The following is a 15,321-nucleotide window of genomic DNA, read 5'->3' as shown; positions in this document are numbered from 1 at the left end:
GAAAATGTTCAGTTGTGTAACAGCCTTTTTTCTTTAATGGTAATTTGTTGCATTATTGGTTTAGAACTGTACAGTAATTCCTGTCTTGTCAAATAAGAGGTACACTCTTCACCTTTCTTCCAATTTGAATTCCAGGGCTATCTGCTTCCACAATGAATCCAGTAAAGGCTTTGCTTGCAGGAGCCTTTGGATCTGGATTGGTACGAGCTAGCAAAAAATACCTAGTGTAAAAAAAAAAAAAAAGAAGAGGGATGAAGTTTATCCTTACATTTAACAACCAGATACTTTTTGAGCGAACATTTTAAATGTTTTTATGTGCATTTCTACCATATAATAAATTCTATCTGTAAGTTAAAACCCCTTTTTTCTTGCCTGTCCCAAAAATAAACTGAGAGGGAACAAGAGAGGAAGTTTCAAAGATTCAATTACTTCAGATCACCATGCAAAGATTCTCCACCTTTTCCATGTATTGTTGAGTCTTTGTGATACTACCAGCTTCACAAACAGTACAAAGGAAACCTATTCACAGCACGTACATAAAAATTAATGCTTAGGAAATACTTTCTTGCATGCAAAACGTTACCACCTGATTTAAAAGATCTTAATTCTATTCTTCTAAGTATCAGTTGTAAATAAGTATTTCCCTTATAAATCAAACAGTTGTAAATCACATTTATGGTGTTCTGTAATGTCAAAAGATATCTGGTAGATTTGTCTTTGATGGATCTGCCTTGAAGAAGGAAATAAATAACTAGAAAATTCAGCTTTTGGATAAATTGTATAAAGTTTTTCCACTTCAATAAAGAAGAATTTGTGAGTTGCAAATCAGTGTAATGTGAGACATGATGAAAGAGGTTTGTATTATAAAGCACAGTCCATAGACACCACAGCAATATTTGGATTCTTTGACAGCTGGAAAACGTCTTCCCTTCAGAAAATAAAACGTAAGACCACAATCCAACAGTGTTTTCTAGCTTCACTAGAAGTGAGAGGTGCTTCTAGTAGAATCAGAAGCAACTGATCTCAATCACCACAACTACAAAGCAAGGTAGCTAGTAAAATGAGCCTCTTGAGTACTTTGCAAATTAAATCATACTGTTGCTGTCCTGCCCTGAAGAAAAAGCAGAATTAATTTTGTTTGATAGCAGCAAGATTCGAGAGGCCGTCTTGAGTGAGGAGTTGTCATGTTATTGCTCATTTTCCTTTTTAGGCTTTGCACAGCCCTGAGACTGCATTCTTATATCCTATCCTGATAAACTGGTCAGAGATTGAAGTGTAGTGTGTTGAAACACAAAGAACATTCAGATTCATATAGAATTTCATTCAGATCTTTAAAGAATTTAACTTTGGGGGCGGGGGGGAGCCACTATGTAAAATAAGAACTGAAAACATAACATGAGTTAACAGTTAACATACCAGTTTGCTTTCCCACCGTTTGTGATCCACATCTTCTGACCGTTAATGACATATTCATCTCCTTTCTTCTCAGCCTTTGTTTTTATACCAGCCACATCAGAGCCTGCTCCAGGCTCTGTTACACAGTAAGCCTAAAATAAAGTAAAATGGAAAATCTTGAGGAATAAAAGTTCTATTTTTAGGCAACCACAAATTATTGCAGACTGTGTACATCAAACTGATCTGTAAAAGGTTTAAGTGAACTGCATGGTAAAACCCAAAACAGTAAATAAAAACAAATTAAAAAATTTAAAAAAAAAAAAAAAAATCCAAAAAACCCCACAACAGCTGTCTGAACAAGAATCCAAACATATATGGGTTAATTTTCTTTATAAATGCATAATAATACATAAAATTGTCTTTTAATCAAACAGGACCATTCTGTAACCCTTAAGTCATTACTTCCTCAGGCTTCACAAACTCTGATGCGAAAGCTGAGTGTCTTTAAAATCTGAAAATAAGAGCACTGAGTAATATTTCATTTTTACTGTGTCCTTCATTTTATGAGGCTTAGTTGTTCAGATTTTAATGCAGTGCACATGGATCTTTACTTCTTTCTATGTAACAAGTACTGCTTATATAGTGTTTAAGATCACAAAGAAAAGTTTAACTCCCATCCAAGTTGAGTTTCTCCTTGTACAAACCTCATATTTTTCTTAAACTCCTACACCCCCTCTTGAAAGGGAAATAAAAGATACTAATTTTTGGTAAGTGACTTAGGATGGGAACGATTTTCCAAGCAATATCTTCTATTTGCTTATTGATGCATTAGCTATTCCCTGACTTTCAGTAAATGCCACTGTTTATTTAAAAACCAAAATGGGCTAAGTTGTGGGTACATGTCAGTGTTTTCTGGGAAAAAAACAGAAAAAAAAAAAAGAAAAAAATTTTAAAAAATAAAAGAAAAAAAAAGGAATAATATTTAATATGGTTTAGGAACATTCTACAGTGTAGCAGTTATACTTACACACATCATTGGTTCCTCTGTCATTCTCCCTAAATATTTTTTCTGCTGATGCTCATTTCCTGCAATGATTACTGGCATTTGCTGAAAGAAAATATTTAGACCATTAATCCACCTTTTTAAAGTGCACAGATTCTAGTTTAAGGGACGTAAGGAAAGACAGAACTTACCCCTAAGGAATTTGCTTCAATGGCAGTTTGAACCCCCGTACATCCATACGCTAACTCTTCCGTAATAAGGCACGCTTCAAAACTACCAAGGCCAAGACCACCTACAGTTGAAATATTTCATTTACTAAAATGGGTTTAAGTTGTAATATATTAGTAATTTACACAAATTAATTAACAAAAACATATTCCCCCACATACATTTGATTGTGTACCGTGTTTGATTAGACATTCTCATGCCAGCTTTTTAAATAAAGTTTTGCCAGAAGAGTAACAGGTGATTTAAAAATTACATATCACAGTTCCAGGGTTATTGTGTGATTAACGTGGGACAAGTTGCACCAAGTGGCAAGAATGTACCAATCCAATTTTCTGACTACTTTACATTTGAGAATTAAGAGCTCTTAAGAAGTGGAGATACAGGTCCTGAGCTACCACAGCACTTAGGGGGGGAAAAAAAAAAAAACCACAAGTGACCATATTAGTCAGACAACCAACTCAGTAATCTGCTTCTGCCAGAAGCTAACGCTTCAGAAAATACATACAAATACAATAACAATACAACTATACTTCCTCAAAAATATTTTCCTGAGCCTTCAGGTGACTTCCTCAGCCAAAGAGATACCTCTCTTTGGTATCTTTGTTATGCTAACTCTTGACAGATATTTCTTACATGAATTTGCCCAGTCTTTTTTTGAATCTCTGTAAAATTTTAGCATCAATCTCACCCAGGGGCAATGAATTTCGCAAATTAACTACACACTGCATGTAGAAACATTTCCTTTCATTTATTCTGAACCTGCCATCTGCTGACTTCATTTCATGCCTTCTACTTATATTGAAAGGGACAGTGAACTACCAATTCCTTTTCACACTCTCCATGACACTGACATTTTAGACATTTCTCATACAGAAGCTACATCTCACACAGAAGATACATCTTTTATGATCTTTGACATCCTTTTAGGAACCTTCTCCATTTCCACAATACTCTTTTGAGATGGAAGGATCTGACTACATAATGAATTAAGGAGGCATGTGCATTTTGGATTCAGCAGCATAATTATGCCTTCTGCTTTTTTCTTCATTCCCTTAAAGGTCCCTTCTGCCCTTAAATATTATGGTTTTGACCACTTCTGAGCATTATGCTGACATTCACAGAACTACCTGTTATAAGACCAAAAATCTCTTTTTTGAGAGGCAGTAGCTAGTTCAGAAGATACCATTTCTCTGTGAAGTTCAGATTGCTTCTTTCCCTTCGCATCACTTTTCCTTTTTTGAATTGCATTTGCCATTTTAACAGTCACTCAGTTTCATGACCTTCTCCTGCAGCATTTTGCACCAGCCTCATCTTTTCTACACTGAGTAACTTAGTATTATCAGTAAACTCTATCACCTCAGTATTGATGCCCTTTTCCAGTTTATTTATAGATATTCCAAATAGCACAAGACCCAGCAAAGCTGTGCTGCTGATTTTTCCACTATGAAACCTGATGATTTTGAAAACTCATTTTGGAAGTTCAAGCATTCTATATCTACCAGGAATCCCTTGTTCACACACTAATTAGCTACTTCAGAGAACTCCAATGATTTTATGAGGCATGCCTTCCTTTCACAAAAACCCTTCTCTAGCATATCATGTTTATCTGCGTCCACTATTTCTGTACTTCATCTTACTTGCTCTTAATTTACATGGTGTATCAGGCTTACTAGTATGTATTTTCCCAGATCTCCCTTGGAGACCTTTTAAAGCAATGCTGTCCAATTTGCCACTTGTAATTTTTCATTTAATAATCAAGTGATTATACACCGCAGAAGTCCAGCTATTTCAGCCTTCAGTTTCTCTAGAATATGTAGCTGAACAAATCTAGTCCTCACAATTGCTCCTTTTGTCTCTTTGCTCCTTAACCTCTTTTATCAAATTTTTGATACAAGATATACCTTCTGATTAGTTTCCAAAAAAAGGGTCTACTACGGACACTTTCCTAACTTTTTCAGGTAATATAAATGCAAAAAAGAAAATAATTTAACATTTTTTTTCCATTGTTACTTATATACCTAAACACTGCCAAAGCACTGCTGTAATGCACCTAATCTAAACTGAAAAACTGTCCTTCTGGAAAAAACTCTTAAATTGCTCCAGCCTGTGTCAGAGACTAGAACAAAATATGACCTTCTAATTTCTCTGCCTAATCAGCTGACACAGTGCACCAGGGGAACATTAGGCAGTTGTAATCACGGTAGGAAAATCTGGTCATAATTTACTAAATCATAATCTGTCTAATTTGTCTCCTGATTACATCCACACCTAGTAACACTTGTATGTGTCAACCTGCCTACTGATTAAATTTAGATTATTCAAGTATGCAACTGTTTATTTTATACAGAATCCATAATTACACATATAAATCTCATCTAATGCCTTTTCTTTGTTTCATTTTACCGATTAAAAAGAACATTTACTTACCACAGCTTTCTGGTATATGTGAATTCATAAGACCAAGTTCCCAAGCCCGTTTTATAAGTGGAAGAGGGTACTGAAATAGACAGGGAAAAAATCACTTTCTGATTCATCACAATCAACATTTTAAATTTTATGCAGGTTAAGATAAAAGTCTGTTTTTTCCCTTACACTATGGTAGATTTACCTCTCCAGTTTTGTCATATTGTGCAGCAACAGGAATAATTTCCTCTACAGCAAATTTACGAGCAGTAGCTTGAAACTCTTTCTGTTCATCAGTAAGTTCTATTTAAATAAAGAAATTAAAAAAAAAAAAAAAAAGAGGTCACAAATTCTCTACTACCTTTAATTTCGCTAGTTGTCAGACTATGAGAAAAGACAAAACAGGAGTGTCCTTCCAGGACAACCCAAACCACCACTTCCTGGGCCTCTTTAGGAAGCAAAAAAGCTCAGCTTCCTCTTCCTCCTGGGAGAAAACCTCCATCGTTCTCTCATCAACACCTACAATGCATTTATTTACTTTTGATGAAATTGTCCACAAAATATTGAAAACGGAGTAGACAGGACTGTGTAACATAAAATGTATTACCAAAAGAAACAAGAAGAATGCCATGCTAATTAAATGGAGAAAGAGGAGGAGGCAGATGTCATCTGAAGATCCTGGCTATTCAGTTTCAAACATCTAGCTGCTGACCCACTAAATTTCCTTTATAATATGCCAAGATGAGGATGAATTTCTTTATAACCAACTATGACTACATTTAGTTACTTTAACATTGTAAATGGCAACGTGAGATAATTATTCAAAGCTAAGACACTTTGGCAGTAAAAAAGCTTAAAACAGGCATGAGTTAAAAAAAAAAAAAAAGAAAATCTTACGAACACTACACACATACCTTGACTTGCCTGAGCTGAGGAAGAAAGTAATTTTGTTTTTCAAACATTTTTTATAAAAGAATAGAAATCTATTTAGAACAAACACCTTCATTTTAAATCCACGTTGAACTGCAAGATAAGATTTCATATTTTTTAACTCTGCAATTTGCCCTTTGCCCTTAATTGCTGTATTTCTTTCAAAAACTGTAATACTTACCAAAGCTAAAGCCAGCTCCAGGTTTGCCTATATGTAAGTTTTGAGCAGGTTTACTAGAACATGACCTCCATCCATGCCCTGCAATGGTTTGAAGCATTTGCTAAAGAGAAAAAGAATGTGAGGTATAAGATCTTTACAGCTCAAGTCTCCTAAAGCTACCAGCCTCACTGCAGCACAACTTTAAATGTAGAATCCCTCTTTAGAAACAGTATCACATCAAGTATAATACAATTACTACAGTGATAAAAGAATTCTTGGCTACCTTAAGTTTCATTCCTGTGGCAAGCAGCGCTCACATGAACTGACAGCTATGCCAGGAATCCCAGGCTTTAAGAGCACTGAGCATGAGTGAACTGCAGTATCCACTTTTAGGTATTGCGCAACTGATTATTTAAAAATAATTAAGCACAATTCAAATTTATGTTCACAGAGACATAGCAGTATATATTTCTTTCATTTATACATACACTCGCCAAACCTGTTTTTCTTGCCCGCTAGTGAATATTCTATCTATCCGATGTTTACCTACATGCAGATTTAGCAAGACTTTAAAAACAACCTACCTAGTAACCAGTATCTATCAGAATACTTTGATAAATTTCCAGACTCATGTCTGCTTTCTTTTAATAAGCTGCTGCCATGGACACTTAGTGATTACTGTTATTATACTCCAAATAGGATAGAACTCAGCAGACTATCTGAAGTTTATTTTTCTTCCTCATACTTACCACAAATTTATTCTTTTTCATTGTAAGTGCTTTCTTTGGTTTTTTTTAGTGCCCACAAATATTATTGTTACAGCTACTTTCAGAACACCTTAATACTGTACAAAAACATGTCTGAATTTGATTTTAAAAGGTTGTTTTATTCTCTTTCATCCTTCAGTAGTTACGAATCTCTGAAATGTTTGGTAAAAAAAAGAAAAATATTTAATTGGATAAATTTCTAGAAAGACCCATATCAATACTGTGCAAAAATAAATGAGCCTAAACCCTAAGAAAAGGCTTGTTCTTGATTTTCTTATGTGAAAATGTAGAAAGGGAAAAAAAAAAAAAAGTGTGATCACACCAGCCACTTATTTCATAACACTAAAAAAAATTGAATTAACCGTAATAGAGCAAAAATATCACAAAAATTTTACTGGAAACTCTAGAAGACAAGGACATTACAGAAAGTTACATAGCTGGGGAGGCAACAAGTAGCTTCAAAATAAAGTTGTGGTAGATAACTGTGCTTTTAAAAATAAGAATGCCATGCAGAGATGGTTACAAAGTCACAGGACAAAAAGCATGAAGAACACAGGCAATAATAGGTATCAACACAGTGAAAAAAGTTACTTCCAGAGGATACTGAAAACATCTATGAAGCTGAAAGGTGAAGAAATGCAGAAAGACCACTGCTAGGCATAGAAGAGGGGGAGGCTATGACATAATTGAATATTGAACTGTTAAGTCAGTTTATTTGTAGTTCAGGATTGCATTTTCCAGTAGGCAATGTATTATCCGTTTCAAGTTTTCACAGGCCACAGACATTGCAAAATGGTATCTTGCTAAGCTTTGTGTTACTGCTACAACTCTTATATAGAAAAACAAAACAAACAAACACCACCAACAAACATCTAGAAAGACCTTGATCCTTCAGAAAGTTTTATGCCTTATTTTATCTGGAAAGACTAGATGAGGTTCAAAAAAAGCCAGAAGATTGTAATAATTTTTTTTTCTTTTTTTTTAAGGAGCAACCCTTTACAGACTCATACATAGCTTTGCCACCAAAAAGTTTTGCCTACACTAGAAAAAGTACTGAATTCAAACTAATGCTAAAAGTGATACCCTATATGAAAGAAGCTGTCAAATTTATACTAGAGAACTTACATCTATCGTGGTTTTTGTACCAGGGTAGAATGCAAGGTCAACACAGAAGGTTACTCTGGAAAAACTCAACGCTCTTCCCACAAACAGAAATATGAATTGGACAGGTGGGATTCATACTGGGAACTTGCATGAGTGATCAAGTGACAAAGGATCACGGTTTGCTACATGTGAGAATTTGGATGACCATCTTTCTACTCTGTCAACTTTCCTATTGCTTGACTCAGAGGAACAGTCGATTCAGTGACAAGCTAATGCTAGTGATGCCCAGATGCAAGTCCTACTGCATTTCCTTGCACTACTGCATAAGCTCTGTCACAATCAGAAATATGACCGTTGAAGTGGCAAGACTAACACTGGAATAACCTGCTGTCCAGAAAAGGGTATGACAATGATACACATGGAAGCAATGCAATCTTCATTACCTTAATGCCAAAGGAACTACAGAACTTGTTTGAAAAGCTGCACATTACAGAAAAAGACAGGACAACAATAAGCTGAGGTCACTAACCCTGATTCTCCCTCACATAACTCAGGACAAAAATGAAAGGAGTTGTCAAGAGCAGCTTACTGCTGGGGTAACGTGTCAGGGGGCTGAACTTGAAATACCAATGCCCTACAGTACGCATTAACTGTTGGCTTCCCTTGCCTAAAGCATTACTTTTTATCTATAAAACACCAGCCAGCTTCGGATGGAGACTTTTTCCCTCAGCGACACTGCCACAGCAACACTTTGGACACGTGGTCAAGCTGCATCACTTTGGGGCAAAATAACACAGCTGCCAGGAAGCTCTGACGAAGAGCCCTTCAACTAATTCAGACTCATGAATGACTCTGGAAACGGGGAAACCACAAAAAGGCCTGTGTAAATGCTAAACAAGGTACTACCTGAGTTTTGAGTAATTTTTACTTTCTAGTTTGAATCTCAGAGGACATTGGTGGTTCAATATAGCAGAATGTTAGTACTTCAGAAAAACAACTATGACACATCAAACATATTTAAAAAAATTGCCACAGGTAGTACAGCTAGGTGTGCTTAAGGAAACACGCTGTATAAAACACCCTGAACTATAAGCCCTGATGTTTCGAAGCCGTCTCCACCGTTTGAGTGGGAGCTGCCAGGTGTACGCAGGATTTTTCTGGAGACCTCGCAGCGCGGCCTTTGGCACCTCGAGGGCCCCGAGGTTGTGCCACAACTCCGCCGAAGAGCAACAGACGGCAACGCCCCTTCAGGCCGCGAAGATTAAGGCCAAAACCTCACGGGCAATAATGCGGAGACAGGAAAAACAACAGCGAGCCCTGCGCTGCTTTGCTCCTCCGCGGCTGCGGGGCACCCCCTCGGCCCTCCAGCTGTCACGGCCGGGAGCGGGCGGCCACGGCGGCGAGAGCCGGGCTTGCCCCGCGGCAGCCGCCCTCGCTCCAAGGCCCCGAGGCCGCCGGAGCTGCCGGCCCTTCGCCCTGCCGCGCTCCCTCGGCCCGCGGCCCTTCCCGGCCACCGGAGGCCCTGCGGCCGCCCAGCCCCTACTCGCCGCCCGCTAGCAGCGGCCCGTCCCGGCCCGTCCCGTCCCGTCCCCCCGGGGCTCATATCCTCCAGGCGCTCGCACCGCCCGGCCCGACCCGGCCGCTCACCCGAGTGACCCTCAACGCGGACATCTCGGCGGGGGTGCCTGGCGGTGCCCGGCGGCGGGGCGGGGCACTGGGGCGGCCGGGGGCGGTGCCGCGCAGGCCGCCCGCCTAGCCGAGCGCCGAGGCGGGGCTGGGGGCCCGGCCCCTTCCCGGGACAGTCCGTCCCCGCGCCCCGCGGCGGCCGCCCTGGTCCTGCGCGGCGAGCCTGCTCCCGCGGCTGTGCAGGCTCAGGCGGAGCCCCGCGGGGGCCGTGAGGCGGGGGGTGGGGGGGCGAGCGGCCCACCGCGCTGTGAGGTCTGGCCGTGGTCGTTGGCCCTCCCTCCGGCCGAAGGGAGTTTGTTCCATTTACGGCTTGTCCCACAAAACCCGGGGAGGGCAGGGGCCTTTGACCCTCCCCCGCCAGGCAGCGCACGGGGCGGGGGGGCCGGGCCGGGCCGTGAGGAAGGAGCTCGCCTAGAGGCTGAGCCAATTTGCTTTTTCGTACCGAGTCTCCTGGGCTGTCTCCAGCCTCCTCCGTCTTTTCTCTGCTAGCAGAAAAGCCCCCGTGACCCGTTTCGGTGTATTTTTGCCCGTCAGGGACTCCTAAACTCCTGCCTCGGAGGCGGACCGGGATCGGGGGCGCGGCGGGGCCCCGCGCGTGGGCCCCGCTCCCCCCACCCCGGCTGCGGAGCGCGCGCGGCAGTCACGGTTTTCTGCTCTCTTTCCAAGAACTTCTAGACTTGTAGGTGCGAAAGAAAACAATCTGCTGGCATAACTGGGCTTTTAAAGTTGATCTTCATGTGAATGTGAGCTTCTAATACCATTCTTAAGTTGAGATGCCGTAGCGATGTGTACTGTGTTGATAGTTACGGAAAATGTGCTTACAAATGCCGTGTGTTAAACCAAAAGCATTGATTCTGTAAACTATCTGCAGTGCGTAAAATACACGCTTTGAATATTACTGCGTCAGTGTTGTAAAGCAGTGTTATTTAGGGCTTTATTAAGACAAATAGCTACTTTGATTTATCTACAAATTACTTCTTTTGGTATGAAATTTTAACAGAAATATCAAAACATAAAGCACTTTTCTGGAAGCTGGATTTTGGATAACATTTTATTTTGCATAACAATTCAAAGTAAGGTGTCCCAAATATTTTTAGCACCATTATTGCCTTGGTATGTTTGGTTCTTAATTGCTTGTTTTGTTTCCGACAGTTGAGAGTATTGATTTTGTACTTAATACCAAAGAAACACTTCAATAGGAAGCTAGCCATGTAAGAGTTACTTTTTGCATATATATCAACTGATTAAAAAGCAGCTGATTGTAGGCTTTATACTGGCATGACTCCAGGTGTTTACCGAATGTAGGCATGTAAGCAGCTTTGACTTAGTGCACAGGCTACTGATTTTACACTCCAGTATCGGTGGGTTTTTTCCCTGTACTTCAAGGGTAATTGAGTAAAAGGCATAAGCATAATTTATAACTTTATGTTACTTAAGTATTTCATGAAGATTTTCGTATGTTCTTCCTGTTCTAGTTTCAAGTACGCCATACCACTGTATTGTATGGCTGTAGGGCTTTTAAATATCAGCACTCAAGTCTGCATTTTGTGTTCCATTTTATATAGGGCTCTGTTCCACAGGTCATGTTTCTGCATATGGTGTGGGAGTTTAATTACTGAGCAGTCCATTTTCTGTTCATATATTATTTATCTATTATTTGTATGGTTTGTGTATACATAGTATCTCTGTATTCCTCAGTTGATTTATCATCAAAACAGCCCTTGTTGTGATGATGTATAAGGAAATATATTCATCTCATTTTAATGTTTTAAAAGTTTAATTTTAGATATGCAGCATGGATTTTACTATGCGTATTCTAACTAGTATTACACACTCTACAAAATTCTAAAGATGGGTAGATGGGTTCAGAATCTCTATGAAAAGCTGATGTCATAGGTAATATACACTCTCACAGGTAACAAGCAACTCCAGCTGACTGAGTCAGGTGCCTGAACACTGGTAAAGGTGTTATATACAAAGCATATTTACTAGCTGCAGGAAGGGATTTAAATACTGCAGTGCTCAGAATTGAGATATTAATTCTAGGTGCCTTTGAGATTAAGATCCATAACCCTTCAGTAAGTAAATAAGCTCTTTTTTTTGCACCGAGGCGAAGACGCAGCTTAGAATGGGGTTCAGGACATCCCTAAGTCTGAGAGACTGAATAAATCAGTACACTGAGGGAGTGTTGGCTTTAGGAAGTAATGCGGACCAATACTGTTCGATTTATAGAGTGAAATGGTTGGATTCAAGACCGAATAAGCATTTTTGAGGGTTTATGCTTTGGGCTAGATGGAATACCCCCTAGTAAGTGGTTGGAGCACATTAGGTGCACTCCTAGATCATGTCTTCCAGTTAGTTTCATCCAAAATTCAAGTTCATGTGCTTTGAAACCTCTCTGTGAATCAAGGCAGGCGCAGTAAGTAAGGACAATTGGGAGATTTACCTCAAAACTTCACTCCTTAAGTGAACTAAAAACTGTTCATCTAGACACAGCCTGGGAAGGTAGTTGTCTGAAGCTGTCCAGCTGAGGAAATTGAGTCAGGAATACACCATAACATTTGCTGTTCTCCAGGTTTGCCTTATGCTAGAAGCACCTTTGCATGTGAAATTTGCTACTTGCCTCTGAAGACAGGTGTCTATGTACTTTGTGGAAGCCAGCTTTTGTATTAAAAAGCTGCTAACTATCTGTCATGTCCTGCAGTGTTGTAGAGGTTAAAGAACAGAAGTTCCAGAAAAAGGAAGGAAAGAGTTCATGGAGCCAAGACAAAGGTATTGAAGGACACTTGAATAAATGACTTGCTAAATGACAGGAGCAACTGGTGTAAGGTACTGAAACTAACTCTTGATTGAGGTCACTAGTTAATGCAGCTTGCAGTAATGAAGCTATATCCTTGCTCACCTTTCTCACTCCCTTGAATCATTTTCTTACTACCTCTTCACATCTCCTTCTTGGGTAGGTGAGTGAGAAATTTTTTAACAATGTCGTGTCAATAGAGTTTTTACCAAGCCAGTCTGGAGGGGAAAATTCAAAGCACAGGCAACCTCCACCCAGTGGTCTGTGTCTACCAAGTATTTGGGAAGAGAGGGATATGAAAGATGGCAAGGTTATCTGTCAAAGCCTGAACCACTTGAACTCTGAGGTTCAAAATTATTTACATAAGGGGTGACAATAGATAAAAGTTTCTGTTGTGTCCATCTAGCATTTTTAGCATTTCCTACAGAAGCAAGAAATACAGCATTTGTCTTTCTTTTTTATCTTCTCAAACCCTTACTATTCTGTCCTATTTCTTCCTTATTATTCCTCTGATTGCTTTTACTACAGTAGAAATTGTTGTCCTCATTTTGGCTGGGATAGAGTTAGTTTTCTTTTAGCAGCTGGTATAGTGTTATGTTTTGGATTTAGTGTGAGAAGAATGTTGATAACACACTGATGTTTTCAGTTGTTGCCAAGTAGTGTTTAGGCTAAGTCAAGGATTTTTCAGCTTCTCATGCCCAGCCAGCAAGAAGGCTGGAAGGGCACAAGAAGTTGGGAGCAGACACAGCCAGGGCAGCTGATCCAAACTGGCCAAAGGGATATTCCATACCATGTGATGTCATGCCTAGTATATAAACTGGGGGGAGTTGGCCTGGAGGGGGATCACCGCTCAGGGACTAACTGGGCATCAGTCAGTGGGTGGTGAGCAATTGCATTGTGCATCACTCATTTTGTATATTCCAATCCTTTTATTGTTATTATTGTTGTTGTTGTTATTTTCTGCCTTTCTGTCCTATTAAACTGTTCTTATCTCAACCCATGAGTTTTACTGGATTTTTTTTCCCAATTCTCTCCCCCATCCCACTGGGTAGGGGGTAGTGAGTGAGGGGCTGCGTTGTGCTTAGTTTCTGGCTGGGGTTAAACCATGACAATTGTATACTGCACAGTTTATTGCATTATTAACCTAGAATACTCTCTTTTATACTAACCACCAGAATACATGATGCTTATTGCTGAAATGTATAAATAAGCAAGTAAACACAGTAAGGATATTACATTACAAAATACAGCTCATTGCTTAAAGTTAGCATCTGTATTCTAGGCTGAAGTGTTATTTTTTAGTAGTAGTAGTTACAAATTTTTTACAGTTTATTTTTTATATTGTTAACAACCAACTGTATTTTACTATTGTTAATGGACCTTCATTTTAGAAATGGAAAGCAACTTGAATTTTCTGCAGTGATTTATGTAATGCAAATTACTGAAGCTACTGCAGTAAACAAACATGGTAAAATTTAGTGTGTAGGTCCTGAGTTAATGATCTACAAAGTAGAATCCTTTTCAGTGTAGTACAATGCAACAAGCATGGCAACTTCTTCTCGATAAAATGATTAAATGTTTTTTTGTTTTTCTTTGATCCCTGCTACAATAGTAACTTAAAATATCTTAAACCCAACATTTTTTTCCTAAACTTCTGTTGCAAGCTCATGTAATTTTTGTCATTTGTCTTGGGTTTGGTTTTTTTTGCAGCTTTTTCATGGTCTTTAACGCAATAAATTTATTTGGCGGGAAAAAAAAAAAAAGGAAGACACCTATATGGGAACCTTTGAATTATCTAAAAATGAAGATAATGTGATGCTTGAATTAAAATATTTTCAAGTATATTTTTAGCTTGTTTGATTCCTGGGTATCACAAACATTACTTCATTTCAAATTTTCAATCTTTTTTAATTACAAAGCCATACCTACTCAAAGTTTTGGAGGCTTTTAATTTGACTACTATATGTAAACACATCAAATATTTTTTTCCTTAATGTCATAAAAAAATTCCGAGTTACATTTATGTGACTCTCTAACATGAACTATAAAGAAAAAGAAGGGACTGATATACAGAGCTTGAGAACAAATAAAAAACATTCAGTTGCATCTTGTAATAATTTTGGCCTGTATGACTTTCTGAAGACACAGAAAGTCAGTGGAAGGCTCAGAAGATAACTTCTGAACCATGCCTTAGAATAAAGATCAGCTGTCCTGATTTTTTTTCAGAGTATGCTGAAATTCACTTTAGAATTTTACAGGACTTACTACTTTAAGAAACAAGTACTTACTTAGACAACCATAGCTTTCACTTGTGTGAAATATAAGCAAGTTAATCATTAAAAAAAAAATAATAGAGTGAGGTAAGGCCTATCTATGTGTAAAGGAAGCATCTAGGACATTTTAACACTAAGTCAATTTTAATCATCATATTGAAATATGCTGCAGCAGGCACTTCAGCAGCTAAAAAAAATCTTCAAGCTATGTTGCTTGGTACATTTCTCCTTGTAGAATCATGTATTAATAAATGCCCAGTTGCAATGAACACATCTCTCAAACGTATTTAACACTTGTAGGTTAGATAGCAGAACAGTAGAGTCATAAAAAAAGTGTTTTGTTAAAGAGGTGTGTGTGGCTCTGGCAAAGCCCCTCTCATTTAACGTGAAGTTCCAGGTCAGCAGAGATTTAACGGCACCGTGACAGTAGGGGGTGCTGCAGAAAGACCTTTATAGGCTGCATTTTAACAAACATCTGTATTCTAAAGTATCAGCTGTGTCTATGCAAGACCATACCAATACCAACATTTAATAGTGTACAAGAACTTAACCATGTAAATGTGTATTGATGTAAG

At 38.9% G+C, this 15,321-nt stretch overlaps 1 protein-coding gene across 6 annotated transcripts in view; it reads right to left on the bottom strand.

Moving 5' to 3' along the window:
- ACADM (acyl-CoA dehydrogenase medium chain) overlaps positions 1-15,321 on the bottom strand; it is a 28,539-nt gene that overhangs the window by 5,597 nt on the left and 7,621 nt on the right. For 2 of the 6 annotated variants that reach the window (XM_030031762.1, XM_041127713.1), the window contains exons 1-8: positions 9,638-9,760; positions 6,141-6,240; positions 5,235-5,332; positions 5,054-5,123; positions 2,590-2,690; positions 2,423-2,503; positions 1,417-1,547; positions 113-221 (exon numbers count right to left, since the gene is read on the bottom strand). In XM_030031762.1, coding sequence (XP_029887622.1) covers positions 113-221; positions 1,417-1,547; positions 2,423-2,503; positions 2,590-2,690; positions 5,054-5,123; positions 5,235-5,332; positions 6,141-6,240; positions 9,638-9,661 — 714 coding nt within the window. In that variant the 5' untranslated portion in view covers positions 9,662-9,760. Of the gene's footprint in view, positions 1-112; positions 222-1,416; positions 1,548-2,422; positions 2,504-2,589; positions 2,691-5,053; positions 5,124-5,234; positions 5,333-6,140; positions 6,241-6,868; positions 7,039-9,637; positions 9,761-10,118; positions 10,311-15,321 lie in introns of those variants that run through there. The other 4 variants (XM_030031766.2, XM_030031763.2, XM_030031765.2 and 1 more) reach the window with 4 other exon arrangements.

The sequence above is a fragment of the Aquila chrysaetos genome, chromosome 12, assembly GCF_900496995.4.
Source record: "Aquila chrysaetos chrysaetos chromosome 12, bAquChr1.4, whole genome shotgun sequence".
Lineage (NCBI taxonomy): Eukaryota > Metazoa > Chordata > Aves > Accipitriformes > Accipitridae > Aquila > Aquila chrysaetos.
The sequence above is the reverse complement of the archived record's forward strand: the minus strand, read 5'-3'. Positions and strand labels throughout refer to the sequence as shown.